At 42.5% G+C, this 16,500-nt stretch overlaps 1 protein-coding gene across 1 annotated transcript in view; it reads right to left on the reverse strand.

The window, feature by feature from the left end:
• Positions 1 to 16,500, reverse strand: part of LOC116249262 (uncharacterized) — a 62,478-nt gene that overhangs the window by 21,310 nt on the left and 24,668 nt on the right. The window contains exons 6-7 of the mRNA XM_031622483.2: positions 3,181 to 3,304; positions 2,949 to 3,103 (exon numbers count right to left, since the gene is read on the reverse strand). Coding sequence (XP_031478343.1) covers positions 2,949 to 3,103; positions 3,181 to 3,304 — 279 coding nt within the window. The remainder of the gene's footprint in view (positions 1 to 2,948; positions 3,104 to 3,180; positions 3,305 to 16,500) is intronic.

Below are 16,500 nucleotides of genomic sequence, written 5' to 3' on the forward strand. Positions count from 1 at the left end.
CAATCAAATATCATTCTGATGGGTCTGTAGAGCGTCTTGTTGCTAAAGGTTATACACAAACTTATGGTGTGGACTTCTTCGAGACGTTTTCGCCTGTGGCACGGTTAGGTACTATTCGCTTTGTTATATCTCTCGCAGTTCAGCAGGATTGGCCCCTTTTTCAGCTTGATGTGAAAAATGCATTTCTGTATGGTGATCTCTTTGAAACAGTCTATATGCAACAACCCCCTGGTTTTGAACGACAGGGGGAGTGTTCCAAGGTATGCAAACTCAAAAAGGCTATCTATGGGCTTAAACAAAGCCCTCGTGCATGGTTTCATAAGCTCAGTGAGGTTGTTTCTAAGTGTGGATTTCAAAGGTCCCAGTGTGATCACTCGTTGTTTATCAAAAAAGGGACTTCTGGTATAGTGATATTGATTGTATATGTTGATGATATTGTCCTCACTGGAGAAAGTATTCACGAGTTAGCTCAGGCAAAGGAGTTTCTACAGAAACACTTTGTCACAAAAGATCTTGGTCCACTTCGTTATTTTCTTGGCATTGAAGTGGCTCGCAGTAATAAAGGACTTGTGATGTTTCAGAGGAAATATGTTCTTGATCTTTTGCAGGAAACAGGATTATTGGGAGCCAAACCGGCTACACTTCCTATGAATCCTCGAATTCATATTCATGATGATGACTCAGAAACTTTTGACTCCCGTTCTTACAGATCGTTGATAGGGAAACTTTTATACTTGACTATCACTCGACCTGATATCAGCTTTGCTGTGAACAAGTTAAGTCAATTCATGGAAAAACCTCAGAAAATTCATTGGGAGGCTGCTCTAATGGTGGTAAAATACTTGAAATCAGCCCCGGGAAAGGGGTTATGGTTCAAAAAGGGATCATGTGTAGACATAGAAGCATATAGTGACGGCTGATTATGCAGGGTCAGTAGATGACAGGAAATCGACTACGGGTCTCTGTGTCTTTGTTGGTGGGAATCTTATTTCTTGGAGAAGCAAGAAACAGAATGTGGTTGCTAGATCTAGTGCTGAGTCTGAATATAGAGCTATGGCCCAAACTGCGGCTGAAATGTCTTGGATCTAGAATTGGGGATTTCTGTGACACTCCCAATGAAGATGTACTGTGACAATAGAGCAGCAACCTACATTGCAAGTAATCCTGTTTTCCATAAGAGGACTAAACACATTGAAGTAGATTGTCATTATGTTCGGGACTTGGTACAATAAGATGCTGCTGATATGTTCACTAATGCTCTTCCCATTGGCGATTTCTTGAAAGGATGTAACAAGCTGAGCATGATTGATATTTATGCTCCAGCTTGAGGGGGAGTGTTAAATACTTATAGCAGTCGGGTGGTTTTTGAATTATTAGAAAGTTGAAATAGGTTCACTTAATTATTGTCTTATGTTTAGTGGACTATTTTTGTAAAATTGGTAACACACCCTAGTCTCATATTAATAGGAGATTAGGGTTACGTGCTGGAATAAGAAAAATGTTCCTCTCTCTCTCGTTCTCTCACTTTCTCCCTCTATCTCTCTCGCCCCTTCTTCTTCCAATAATCAACAACTATAAAACTAAACTTTGTTGCACAGTCAGTAATGAAAATGACCACCTTGGAAGTAACTGTCCAAAATTACTAAATGCCTACACAAAAGAAGCCGTATTAATCAATACGATAAATCAAGAATTAATCAACATTGACGAATATGTCAATGAAACAGAATCCATTTACTCAATCGTATCAGCAGAAGATTACGATGAAAAACAACAAAGTTCTGAAGATGATTATCCATTGATAAATGAATTTATAAAATCCAATGAAACAATCTTAAACGAGTTTATCCGACTATATCAGTCAGAAGATAAATTTTGACTGTATACATGACTGGAAATTTAGGGACGGCAGTTTGAGTACATAATGCAACTACTGCTCTAAATGTCCCCAATTGGACAATAGATGGCGATGAAGCCCTTGTTTCCTAGAAATCCGTAGTTTCCTAGAAATCTGTAGGCTCTATGTACAAGTTCTAGAGCCACAACAAAAATTACCAGACAAAGAGGTCAAAAGATATGAAAAATTAGAAGAATCTAGTCCTGAAAGATGAACTCAAAGACTAGAAAATTATTATGATGAATTAGAAGACTTCAAAACAAAAATTCAAATACAAATCGAAGAATTACAAAGAAATCTAAAGGGGAAAACAATTCCCCCCTCAACAACTGTTTTGATGAATCAACAATCTAATATCGTAGAATTTCAAAATAGGGAACCAGATCTCAGTCATATATATATATATATATATATATATATATATATATGTGTGTGTGTGTGTGTGTGTGTGTGTGTATATATATATATATATATATACATATATATACACACATATATATATACATATATATATATATATATACATGGACACACGCATTTTCATACATTATAATGAGTTAAAACACTATTTTTATACATATATATGTACACCTTATGCAAGAAATGGAGTCGTCAAAACCAGGCTGAGTCACTGAATTGACCTAGCGAATCATCAGTCAATTCACTCTGTGACAGTCTTTGGTCAATGGGTTTTAAACCGTCACCAATGCACCTACAACTTAGGCATGTTACATACATTCAGATAGCTATGCATGAAATCAGATAACAAAAGTTTTGTGGTATTGAAAGGAAAGTTTAATCATATAAAAACACTCTCATGACGTGCATAGTGAATTTTGACACTTATGCATATCACATACATTGAGATAGCTATGCCTAAAATGAATGGCACAAGTTTGCATTATCAAAAGGAAATCCATCGAAACAAGTTGAGGCCTGATATTTTGGCATTTTAACCCATTTGTGCATGACAGAAGATCCACAAAATGAGAAAACAACAGTATTCAGGACAAAAAACATAAAAAAGATATGCCTGGAGGGAGGAGGATACCTGCTGAAGTACTTGCAGCAGGTCCAGCAGAAGAGCCAGTTGAAAATTCATCAATGTTCCATGGGTTCCTTGTCCTTCCGCCAAACCAGATATCATCGTATGCAAGTGATCCTGTAACAAGCTTTGCTACAAGAACAGCACCAGAAGATTTTAGTCTGCAAAACAGATGATACAGAAAAGAGAGTTGAATACAGAACTCCAACTAAAGTACAAGAAAGTAAACTGAATTTACCTCTTGTATACCCAAGCTTCCATGTCAAGAACTTGGTTCCTAAATGTTGTCGACCCCCATGTTGTCCTATAATGTGGAACTGCAATTATGTCCTTTAGGCCATAGGGTATACCGTGAAGAGGACCTACAAGCATACACACACAAAAACACAGACTAAAGTTTAATCCTAAATGAACCTGATTCAGGTGTTATAATGCATATGTTGACATAGGAATGTTGCTTCCATACCCCATGTAGCCTCTATATACGATACAAATTAGCCACACAGTTCAGTAGTCCCAAACAGAAATTCCAAGTTCTAGCAGAAAGTGAAAATTCATACCTACATAAGACCTATGGCACACCGACATGGAAAAACGGGTGAAGCACCCACATCGCAGGGCAATGCTTCGGTCAACAACAGTAGGGTGCTGCTCATTACATCCACTCTTCTTTACCACAAAAAAAAAAAACCTCCCCTGTATCATGTCTCTCTGATTTTGGTGGTGCTCTCTCTCTCTCTCTCTCTCTCTCTCTCTCTCTGTCTGTTTCCTCTCCCTTTTTCCTCCTCCCGCTCTTTCATTTTTCCCACTCTCTTTCTTCCCTTTTTTCCTTCTCATTTCCTCCTTTTCAGTCATGCAAGTCCTCCCCCCTCCTCTGGTTGAAGGGGTTTACTAGAAGGTTCCTAGGGTGCGTGACAGCTGTATTTCTGTTAAGATGTAACCATAGTTTATCTGGGTTGTTGATAGATTGTGGGTTTCGGGTCCGGATCCATACCCGACCCGCCTTGTAGCCCGTTTTGGGCTCTACTTAAGTCATGTAACCCTAATCCTTAAGTGTTAATGATAATCTTAAGAGAGAGAGAGAGTCTGGCTGCTAGTGGGCACCAACTCCTCCTCATTCGTGGTTTTTTCTCCCTCGTGTAGAGGGTTTTCCACGTTACATCGTGATCATTGTTTCTCTTCGTCTTCTTCTTGCTCGTATTTCTACATGGTATCAGAGCCGTGAAGTTCCGGCGTTTCTGGTTTGTCTTTTGCCCGTGTTGGAGGAGGACTCGCCCGGCACTGTTCATCGCCCGTGCCCGACGCTCGTGCCCGAGCTTCGCCCGACGCCCTTGCCCGACGCTTGTGCCCGACGCCCGACGCCCGTGCCTGACGTCCGTGCCCGACGCCTGAGCTTCGTCTGTCGCCCCGCCGCCGTCTCCGCCCAGCGCCGCCCTGATCAGCGCCGCTCAGGATTCCGCCGTCTCCGCCTAGCGACGACCGGCCCAGCGACGCCCTGATCAGCGTCGTTCCTGTTCAGTCGCTTCCGCCCAGCGTCGGCCTGCCCAGCGACGCTCTGTCCAACGGCGTTCCTCTCTGTCATCCGACGCATCGCCCACCGCTACCCTTGCTGCCTACTGGGCTTCACCCGTAGCTAGACTGGTCTGTGATTATGGCAGCCTCTTCCTCGTCAACCGTCAACACCAATCCCACTGAAATAGGGGCTTTTAGAACTGAGAATGTTCCCATGCAGGTCATCACTCTTCGCCTCACCAAGGATAATTATTTCTCGTGGTCGCCTGCTATGACCATGGGGATTGCTGGCCGTGGTCGCATGGCCTATATTGATGGGAGCAACCCCGAACCAGCAAGAACAAGTGATGTGTGGCATACTTGGTTTCTTGAGGATAATCAAGTGAAAACTTGGATTGTCAATTCCGTTTCCGTCGATATTCAGCCCCTTATCCTTCGGAAGAAGACTGCTAGAGACATGTGGGTGGTCCTCGAGCAAATGTATGGCCAAAAGAAGACCGCAATTCGTACTTACCAAGTAATGAAGACAGTCTATGGCATTCGACAAGGGACCTCGTCTGTTGCAGAGTACTATGGGGCTTTGAAAGCCAAGTGGGAAGAGCTTGACTATCATTCTGATATTCCTTGGCATTGTCCCCATGATCAGGCGCTCTATGTTGCTCATGAATGGGAAAACAGGGTGTTCCTATTTTTAGCAGGTTTAAATGATGAGTTTGAAGGTGTTCGAAGCCAGATTTTGAATTCAGGGGAGGTGTCCAGTATTGAAGATGTGTACTCCTGTGTTGAAGCGGAAGAACAGAGAAGGCTTGTTACAAAAGAAGGGAAGAGGGAACTTGTGCCCTATAACGAGAGATCTGCTCTCGTGAGTCGTGGTCCTGGTGGCCCATGCAGGTCTCTTCGCCGGTGCACTCACTGCAAGAAGACAGGTCACACTGTGGATTATTGCTGGGATCTTCATCCAGAAAAGAAGGGGAACAGAGGGAGATCTTTGACTGGGAGAACGCCCGTGTCTGAGGTGCAAGCCTCTAGTGGAGAAAAAGTCTCCATTTCTGCTGACCAGCTTCGTGAACTAAGGGCTTATTTGGGCAGGCTCGATGTCAACAAGACTGAGACCTCAGAGGGAACTACAGCTAATCATGCTCTTGCAGCTATTGGCAATCAAGGTAACTCTTCTGTGGGGGAATGGATTGTCGATAGTGGTGCTACTCATCACATGACAGGTAATCCAAAATTGTTTCATGAGTATAAGTTGTCCTCGGGAAGGGAACGTGTTTCTCTTGCAGATGGTGTAAGAATCTTCACAAAGTACTCGTCTCTCCGTATGCAAAACAGATATGTTGAGAAGAGAGGATGAAAGAAGACGATGGAGGAAAGGGAGCAGCCGGCTTAACTTAGCCCTGCGTTCCTTAATCTTTAATTAAAGAATAACCCTAATAGGGTACAACAGATTTGTACATAAAAGGATAAAAAATTACAAGAGAGCCACCGCCTAGTAGCTTTAGGCGTGTGGATATAAGGAGAATGGATCGGGTCTGTTCAGACCCGATCCCCATACGCTAACAGCTCCCCTCAAGTTGTGCATGAGATTTGATCATGCACAACTTGTTCTTCAAATCCCAAAAATGCTGCCCTGTGAGACCTTTGGTAAAAAGATCAGCTATCTGTTCATTGGTAGATATATAAGTAGGCAAGATCTCGGCTTCTTCAACCTTCTGTCGAATGAAATGTTGATCAATCTCTATATGTTTGGTGCGATTATGCAAAATGGGATTGAAAGCAATTTTTATCGCACTTTGATTGTCACATAGTAATGATGACCGAACAATAGGAAGATTGAGCTCTCCAAGTAAATGACGTAACCATGACGCTTCAGCCGTCCCTGCAGCCATTGCTCTATATTCTGCCTCAGTGCTAGATCGTGCAACAGCACGCTGCTTCTTACTGCTCCAACAAATGAGATTAGAATCAAGAAAGAGACAGAAACCTGAAACTGATCGTCGGTCATCGGGATCGCCTGCCCAGTCGGCATCAGTATATGTATATATGCTATGTCCAAGAGAAACATTGGAACATTTGGTGTAGACTAGTCCATCTCCAAGAGTAGCTTTGAGATACCGTAGGATCCGCTTAGCAGCATCCATATGTCCTTCAGTGGGTGCATGCATGAACTGAGAAATCTGATTTACAGCATATACTATGTCTGGGCGAGTAAAGGTAAGGTATTGTAACATACCAACAATGCTGCGATAGAATGTGGGATTGGAATATGCAGCAGTTCCATCAGATGCAGTCAATTTAGTATTCAGAACACTGGGGGTAGTGATGGGTTTGCAATTAGTCATACCTGCCCTATCCAAAACATCAAGGGTATACTTGTGCTGTGTAAGAGTCAAACTATCATTTGTCCTGTCAAGTTCGACACCCAAAAAATATCGTAATTCTCCCAGATCCTTCATCTTGAACTCTTGCTTCAACATACCTTTAACATAAGATATATGTGAAGAAGAATTCCCAGTTATAACAATATCATCAACATAGATAAGTAACCAGGTGGTAGCTTCTCCAGTGCGATAGATAAACAAAGAGTGATCGAGAGAGCTTCGGAGAAAACCAATTTGTTGTATGTGATGAGAAAAACGATCAAACCATGACCTAGAAGCTTGCTTCAACCCATATAGAGACTTGTGTAATTTGCAAACCCATTTTTGAGAATCATGAGTAGTGTAGCCGGGAGGTTGCTCCATGTATACCTCTTCCTTAAGAATTCCATGAAGAAAAGCATTTTTGACATCTAACTGATAGAGAGGCCATCCATACGAGACTGCAAGAGAAATAATGACACGGATTGTTCCCATCTTGATGACTGGACTGAATGTCTCATCATAATCTTCCCCATATTGCTGAGTGAAACCGCGCGCCACAAGTCGTGCTTTATACCGATCAATGCTACCATCTGGTTTATATTTCAGTTTATAAACCCATTTGGATCCCACAACATTCTTATCAGCTGGACGAGGGACAATCTGCCAAGTCTGACATTCATGCAAGGCTGCCATTTCCTCATTCATAGCTTCAACCCAACATTTTTCCTTACTCGCATTGTGATAAGATGTTGGTTCCACCTTTTTGCTGACTGCTGTCATAAACAGCTGAAAATCCAAAGAAAAACTGTTATAGCTCACCCATCTATCAATAGGATGTCGCACGCGTTGTGATTGGCGTGGAACTGCAGTAGGAACTGATCGCCTAGAATACACCAGGCCTGAGAACCGATTATGCATAGGTGGCTCACTGGGCTGAGAAGATGAAGGCATGCTGTCCAAGGAAGTAGTGCTGCTCAAGGAACTACTTACAGATGTCTCGGGCTCATTAACAACTTGCTCATTGTGCTCAGTCAACATTGCTGCCCCTTGTCTTAAGATTTCAGCATGAAGCCAAGTATCATAAACTTCATTTTTGTCCTTGAGTGTCACAGAAGTAGCCTTGGGATCCTGTAACCTGTTCTCATCAAATACAACATGCCGTGAAATATGTACACGTCCAGTTTTAGGATTGTAACACCTATAACCCTTGTAATTTTCTGCATACCCTATAAATCTACATAAAACAGCACGATCTTGAAATTTGTTTCGCAAGGAAACATCAACATGCACATAGCACACACATCCAAAAACGCGCAACTCCTCATAACGTGGCTGCTCTTGGTGTAAAAGAAAAAATGGTGATTTTCCATCAAGCAAAGCCAATGGCAATCGATTTATAACATGTACAGCCGTATGGAAAGCCTCGGTCCACAATGTCATAGGTAAGTCTGTTTCATGCATCATGCTAAGTGCACTTTCAACAATATGCCTATGTTTCCTTTCAGCAATTCCGTTTTGCTGAGGTGTATGCGGACATGAAATTTGTCTAGTGATCCCATTATCTAGTAAGTACTCAGTAAATTCATTAGAAATAAATTCACCACCACCATCACATTGAAAATGCACAATATTACTGGAATATTTATTTTGAACTAAGGCATGAAATTGAGTGAATAGGCGAAAAACTTCTGATTTGTGTTTCATGAAATGGATCCAAGTATATCGGGAATATGAGTCAACAAAAATGACATAGTATCTACTCCCAGAAGAAGAAGGAACTGGAGCAGGCCCCCAAACATCAGAATATATGGTGTCAAAAACCTTTGGAGCTCTTTTATTTATTAATTGAAAAGGAAGGGCATGGCTCTTACAGATATGACAACTCGAGCACATGCTGGACTCACTGACAGAACTCAGACTGGACTTATCTAAGAGCCCGTCTGCAACAAGACTTCGAACAAAAGATTGACTACAATGAGCTAACCGACCATGCCAAATGGATGGTTTATTATACTCTGTGACATTGACTTCACTATGACTTGGAGAACATGAATCGGAAGGGTGAGATTTTGACATCTGTGGAGCTCCTTCAAGGACATACATATCTCCTTTGCGAGTGCCCTCAGCGAATGTCTTCTTGGTTCGAGCATCCTTGACATAAACAGAAGAGGGTGTGAATTCAACAGAGGATTGAGTATCATCAATAAGCTTGGACACTGAAATAATATTTTTCTGGACACTTGGAACAACAAGAACATTCTTTAATGGAATCGAAGAAGAGCCCATAGAAATTTGTACATTTCCAATGTGTGATATTGTGTGATGGGAACCATCTCCCGTGACAACTGAGCCTTTATCTAAATAAGGGAGAGCACTAGAGAGATTACCTGCGTCACCAGTAACATGGGCTGCTGCTCCAGAGTCCACATACCATTCTCCTTGCTCGTTTTGTTTCAAATGAAGCTTAGACAGGGCTGTCATGAGGAGTTGTTGTACGTCTGCTGAAACATTAGATCCAGATGATGATGAAGCTGACCCTGCTGCTGCCTTGTTCTCACGTCTAATCTGATTATTTTTGTTCTGTGGGTTGTGCCAACATTCTGACTTTACATGCCCCCTCTTGTTGCAATAGAAACAAGTCGGAACCCTTCTAGATGTGGCAGATGTAGTATTCATGCCCTGTGGTGTTGGGAGAATCCCTCTTCCCATTCCTGCCTGAGGAATCCAAGTACGAGTGCGATTCCCTTGCAATGCATGTGTCCCTGTGATCAGTACATTGTGACTGTTGGAAGGAATCAAATTCTGTCGCTGAACACGACTAGCTTCGTGTTGGAATAACTTAGCCTTGAGATCTTCGAAAGATGGAAGAATAGGTAGGACTTCCAAGGCTGTGCAAAAAATATCAAAATCTGTTCCCAGTCCACTCAAGGCTTGTTGCACTTTGTCCTTGTCGCTGACGGGATGTCCAATGGCAGCAAGTTGATCACTTACACTTTTAATTTCATTCAAATATTCCAAAACAGTACGCATTCCACGCTTGATGTCCTGAAATTGCCTTCTTAACTGCAGAAAACGTGCTTCGGATACTTGAGAATACGTGGTGGCAAGGGTAGACCACAACTCTAGGGCTGTTAAATCATCATCAATACCTCCTAATACTTCCTCTGACAAAGTAGAAGTAATATAGGCAACAAGAGACTGGTCGTGAGCCAGCCAAGCTTCATACTCAGGATTATTTTCAGTAATGGTTTCATATTCAAATCTGATTTCACTCATAGCCGCAGCCCCAGCAGCTTGATCTCCCACTACGGTTTTCTTCACTTCACGGTCAATATACATAGGAGGTGCTGGAGTGGTCCCATCGATATGCCCGTAGAGTCTATGACTTTTAATAAAAGGGACTATTTGACGTTTCCAAGTCAAATAGTTACTATGATTCAGCTTTTGTGAAATAAGTTGGGAGAGAAAGCTGGAAGATAGAAGAGAGGGGGTCGGCTGATCCATAATTGATTTAGGGCAACGACAGAAATTAGGGCAAAACGATGAGAAGATTAGGGCACAACGATTAGGGCAAATCAATTAGGGCAAATCACGCAAGATTTAGGGCAGAAACTGAAAAGAGGGATGATCACGCCAGAAAAGAAAGAATTTAGGGCAGATTAGGGCTAATCACATCAAACTGAAATCACTCACCGGAGGACGATGCAACCTGGCTCTGATACCATGTAAGAATCTTCACAAAGTACTCGTCTCTCCGTATGCAAAACAGATATGTTGAGAAGAGAGGATGAAAGAAGACGATGGAGGAAAGGGAGCAGCCGGCTTAACTTAGCCCTGCGTTCCTTAATCTTTAATTAAAGAATAACCCTAATAGGGTACAACAGATTTGTACATAAAAGGATAAAAAATTACAAGAGAGCCACCGCCTAGTAGCTTTAGGCGTGTGGATATAAGGAGAATGGATCGGGTCTGTTCAGACCCGATCCCCATACGCTAACAGATGGTTCCTCTACCTGTGTGGCAGGCGAAGGCACTCTGTCCTTGTTGGACAAATTTCATGTGCAGGGCGCTTTACATGTTCCCCAGTTTCCTTTAAATCTCTTATCAGTCAGTAGACTTACTAAAGAATTGAATTGTGAACTTATATTCTCTGCCGATCGTTGTGTTTTGCAGGACTTGGTGACAGGGAAGAGGATTGGGATTGGTTTAGCTTCTGATGGATTATATCGTCTTCCCATACGTGTGGCTACTGCTCTGTTGACAGCGATCCGCAAGACAGATAAGAGAAGAGAAGATTGTCTTCAGTCTTTTATGTACTGGCATGAACGTTTTGGGCATTTACCTTTTGGGATTTTGAAACATTTGTTTCCAGACTTATGTTCCTCCTTTGATGTGTCTTCCATTTCTTGTGATGTTTGTCAGTTTGCCAAACATGTGAGGGCTTCGTACCCTCTTTCTTCTAGTTGTGCTAATGAAGCTTTTTCTCTGATTCACTCTGATGTATGGGGACCTTCGGGCATTCATACCCATCAAGGTTTCCAGTATTTTATCACTTTCATTGATGATTTCTCTCGTGCTACATTTATATACTTGTTAAAAGACCGCAGCGAGGTTCCTCGAATCATCGAGACATTTATTCTTCTTGTGCATACCCAGTATGGTGCGAATGTTAAAACTTTCAGGTCCGATAATGCCCGTGAGTACATGTGTCGGCCTGTTGAGGAGTTTCTTAGACAACGGGGGATTGTTCACGAGACATCCTGTAGTTACACCCCCCCTCAAAATGGGGTAGCTGAAAGGAAAAATCGTCAACTTCTTAATGTCACCAGGGCTCTTTTGTTTCAGAGAAATCTTCCTAAACACTATTGGGGTGATGCAGTTCTTACTAGTGCCTATCTTATTAACCGCATGCCCAGTCGTGTTTTGAATGGTAGGACTCCCCACTCGTTGCTTCCTGGCAGTCGTCCACCATTTCCTCTTCCTCCTCGTGTTTTTGGTTGTGTATGTTTTATCCATGATCACAGTCCAAATGTCAAGAAACTTGATCCTAGGTCTATCAAAGGTGTCTTTGTTGGATACTCCCCTACGCAAAAAGGATACAAATGTATTGATCCTATTACTGGTCGAGCTTATGTTACGAGGGATGTTACCTTCTTGGAACATGCCTCTTACTTTGGTGCGAATCCTCTTCAGGGGGAGCAGTCTGTGGGCAGGGAAGAGTATTCTCAGAGACAGGAACTTCAGTTTATAGATTTTTTGGACTACAAGAAAACAGAATCACTTAATACTGTTGATGTGCCTGAGAAGGAGGAAAGGGGTGACAATAGCATTGAGAAGGAAGGCCCTCAGTTGTTTGGACAGTTCTACTCTAGACGAGGTACTCGGACAGAGGTGATGACTTGTGATGCTAGATCTACTTCCAATCCCAATGCCACTCCTTCCCTGGATGAACCAAGTCCTACCGAGGAGACCGTGGAGACCCATGATGAGGTTGAAAAGAAGAATGACGATCTTCCCATTGCCCTGAGAAAGGGTGTCAGGTGATGTACTCAACACCCCATTGGTAATTTTGTTTCTTATTCCAGACTTGGGAAAGATTACAAGTGCTTTGTTTCTACTCTTTCTTTGGCTGTGATTCCCAGGACTGTCGCTGAAGCTCAAAGTGACTCCAAGTGGGCCGATGCAATGAAAGAAGAAATAGATGCCCTAAGAAGAAACTTGACATGGGAAGTGGTGAAGATTCCTGAAGCCGCTCACCTAGTTGGATCCAAATGGGTGTATACCATCAAGTACAAACCAGATGGGAGTGTTGAAAGATATAAAGCTCGACTTGTGGCCAAGGGGTTTAGCCAGAAATATGGAATTGATTACTTGGAAACCTTTGCTCCTCTTGCGAAAATGAAGACTGTGAGGGTGGTTATATCCCTAGCTGTGATGAAGGAGTGGAAGATGTATCAACTGGATGTTAAGAATGCATTCCTCAATGGTGACCTCGAAGAAGAAGTATATATGCATATGCCTCCAGGATATGAAGAACCAGAAATGTGTTGTAAGCTGAAAAAGGCATTGTATGGCCTTAAGCAATCGCCCAGAGCGTGGTTTGAACGACTGAGAAGAGTGATGATACGTCATGGATACAAACAAGGAAATGGAGATCACACTCTGTTTGTGAAGAAGAAGGAGAGCAAGGTTACTCTCCTGCTCGTCTACGTAGATGACATGATTGTTACTGGAGATGATGAGGAGGAGATTATCAAGCTAAAAGGGTTACTGGCTACAGAATTCGACCTCAAAGATCTTGGAAAACTAAGGTATTTTCTTGGTATGGAGGTTGCTAGGTCCAGTACTGGTCTTGTACTAAACCAAAGGAAATATACATTAGACCTGCTGGAAGAAACTGGTAAATTGGGATGTAGACCTACTCCTACCCCTTTTGACACTGGGCACAAGTTGAGTCTTAGAGATGGAGAGCCTCTCTGTGAAGAAGACAATGGAAGATATCAACGTTTGGTTGGGAAGCTAATTTATCTTACCCTCACGAGACCTGATATCACCTTTGCGGTGAATGTTTTGAGCCAATTCATGCATGCGCCAACCGATGCACATCTGAAGGCTGTGGGCAGAGTGCTATGCTACCTGAAGAAAAATCCTGGTAAGGGACTCCTGTATGTGAAACAAGAGACTGTGGAAATCGAGGGCTATTCTGATGCGGATTGGGCAGGTTGTGGTGATACCAGACGATCCACTACAGGGTACTGTGTCTACTTGGGAGGAAACCTTGTTGTATGGAGGAGCAAGAGACAGGATGTTTGCTCTAGATCCAGTGCAGAGGCAGAATATAGGGCAGTTGCTATGGGAGTGTCAGAGTTATTATGGTTGAAGATATTGTTGACTGACATTGGAATAGAGATTGAAGGACCTATGAAGATGTATTGTGATAACAAGTCTGCAATCAACTTAGCCAACAATCCTGTACTTCACGACAGAACAAAACATGTTCAAATTGATCGTCACTTCATTCGGGAAAGGATTGATACGAAAGAGTTGATCTTACCTTACATGAAGTCTGAAGACCAAACTGCTGATGTTCTGACGAAAGCTCTTCCTTCAGCTTCATTTGAGAGGAATGTATCCAAGTTGGGCATGTTTGATATGTACGCCCAACTTGAGGGGGAGTGTTGATAGATTGTGGGTTTCGGGTCCGGATCCATACCCGACCCGCCTTGTAGCCCGTTTTGGGCTCTACTTAAGTCATGTAACCCTAATCCTTAAGTGTTAATGATAATCTTAAGAGAGAGAGAGTCTGGCTGCTAGTGGGCACCAACTCCTCCTCATTCGTGGTTTTTTCTCCCTCGTGTAGAGGGTTTTCCACGTTACATCGTGATCATTGTTTCTCTTCGTCTTCTTCTTGCTCGTATTTCTACATGGGTGAAATGCTGAACAGTTTATATATATATATATATTGGAAAGAAAAAAAGATTACTTTACTTTTTGCCTCTCAAGTTCTCTTTCATTCTCAATGCTCTTGCTCAAAAATCTTCTCTTCAGCACACACAGTTCTGTTTGCAGAACAACCTCAGACCTATGTCACATGGACGCAGCAAAATGGGCCACGTACCGGTGTCGACACTCCGACACCTGGATACCGACACGTGGACACGGCAGGATACGTTTTGGATCGGGTCTGGGTCAGACCCGATCCGAACCACTTTACTAACCCGACATTCTTTGTTTTGTTTGAGACTTTCTTTCTTATAACTTATGAGATTGGTGATGAACAATGTTTTGTTTGAGAATCTGAGAATTTTTTTCTTATGACTTATGAGATTGTAAGAGTGAATTATTAATTTAATTTTTTTTTTTATTATCCTTTTTAATTTTTTAGAATATAAAATTCACCGTGTCTGCGTATCCTAAAATTTTGAAAATTGCCGTGTCCACATACCCGTGTGACATAGCCTCAGACACTCGGAAACTTAACATGATATCAGAGCCTTAGTTGATCATCGAAGAGAACACAGCCAAAGAAAGAGAAGATACAAAACACTCGTAATCCTTGCTAAGTCTAGAATAAGATACAAAATTATCAATCGGGTGTTGAGTACATGACCTGACACCCTTTCTCAGGGCAATGGCACTTCATTTTCTTTTTCAACCTCATCTTGAGTCTTCAAGGTAGGACTTGGTTCATCCAGGGAAGGAATGGCATTGGGATTGGAAGTAGATCTCGCACCACAAGTCACCTCCTCTGTCCGAACACCTCGTCTAGAGTAGACCTGTCCAAACAAACGATGACCTTCCTTCTCAGTTCCGGTGTCACACCCTTCCTCCTTCTCAGGCACATCAATAGCTGTGAGAGGTTCTTCTTTCTTGTAGTCCAAAAAATCTGTAAATTGAATCTTCTGACTTTGAGAATACTCTTCTCTAACCACAGACTTCTCCCCCTAAAGAGGATTCTCACAAAAGTAAGAGGCATGTTCCAAGAAGGTAACATCCCTTGTAACATAAACTCGGCCAGTGGTAGGATCAAGACACCTATACCCTTTCTGAGTAGGAGAATACCCAACAAACACACCCTTGATAGACCTGGGATCAAGTTTCTTAACATTGGGACTGTGATCATGAATAAAACACACACAACCAAAAACACGAGGGGGGAGGAGAAAAGGTTGATGACTTCCCGGAAGTAAAGAATGGGGAGTCCGACCATTCAGCACACGACTAGGCATGCGGTTGATGAGATACGCACTAGTAAGAACTGCATCACCTCAATCGTGCTTGGGAAGATTCCTCTGAAACAAAAGGGCTCTGGTGACATTAAGGAGCTGGCGATTCTTCCTCTCAGCCACCCCGTTTTGTGGGGGAGTATAACTACAGGTCGTCTCGTGAACAATCCCCTTTTTTCGAAGGAAATCCTCAACTGACTGACACATATACTCTTGGGCATTATCCGATCGAAAGGTTTTAACAGTTCCACCATATTGAGTTTGCACAAGTAGAATGAATGTCTCTATGATATAAGGTACCTCACTGCGATCCTTAACAAGTACACAAAGGTGGTCCGAGAGAAGTCATCAATAAAAGTTATAAAATATTGAAAACCTTGACGGGTATGAATTCCCGAAGGCCCCCACACATCCGAGTGAACCAAGAAAAAAACTTCATTAACACAACTAGTAGAAATAGGGTACGAAGCCCTCACATGTTTGGCAAACTGACATACATCACAAGAAATCAACGACAAATTCAGAGTTGAACACAAATCGGGAAACAACTGTTTCAAAATCCCAAAAGGTAAAAATGCCCAAGGCATTCATGCCAATACAAGAAGGACTGAAGACAATCTTCTCTTCGCTTTTCTGTCTTGCTGATCGTTGTCATAAGAGCCGTGGCCACGCGTATAGGAAGACGATATAAGCCATCAGACGCCAAACCAATCCCAATCCTCTTCCCTATCGCCAAGTCCTGCAAAATACAACGAGTTGCAGAAAAGATGAGTCACAATTCAGTTCTTTAGTAAGTTTATCCCCTACAATCGCAAGAGCATGATTAGCCTTTGTCTCATCTGATGCCTCGACCTGATTGACATCGATCCGACCCAAATAAGCCCTCAGTTCCCGAAGCTGTTTAGCAGAAATTGAGATCTTTCCTCCACTAGATTTTGTCTCCTCAGGCACAGTCGA

This window comes from Nymphaea colorata, chromosome 2 (assembly GCF_008831285.2).
Source record: "Nymphaea colorata isolate Beijing-Zhang1983 chromosome 2, ASM883128v2, whole genome shotgun sequence".
NCBI lineage: Eukaryota > Viridiplantae > Streptophyta > Magnoliopsida > Nymphaeales > Nymphaeaceae > Nymphaea > Nymphaea colorata.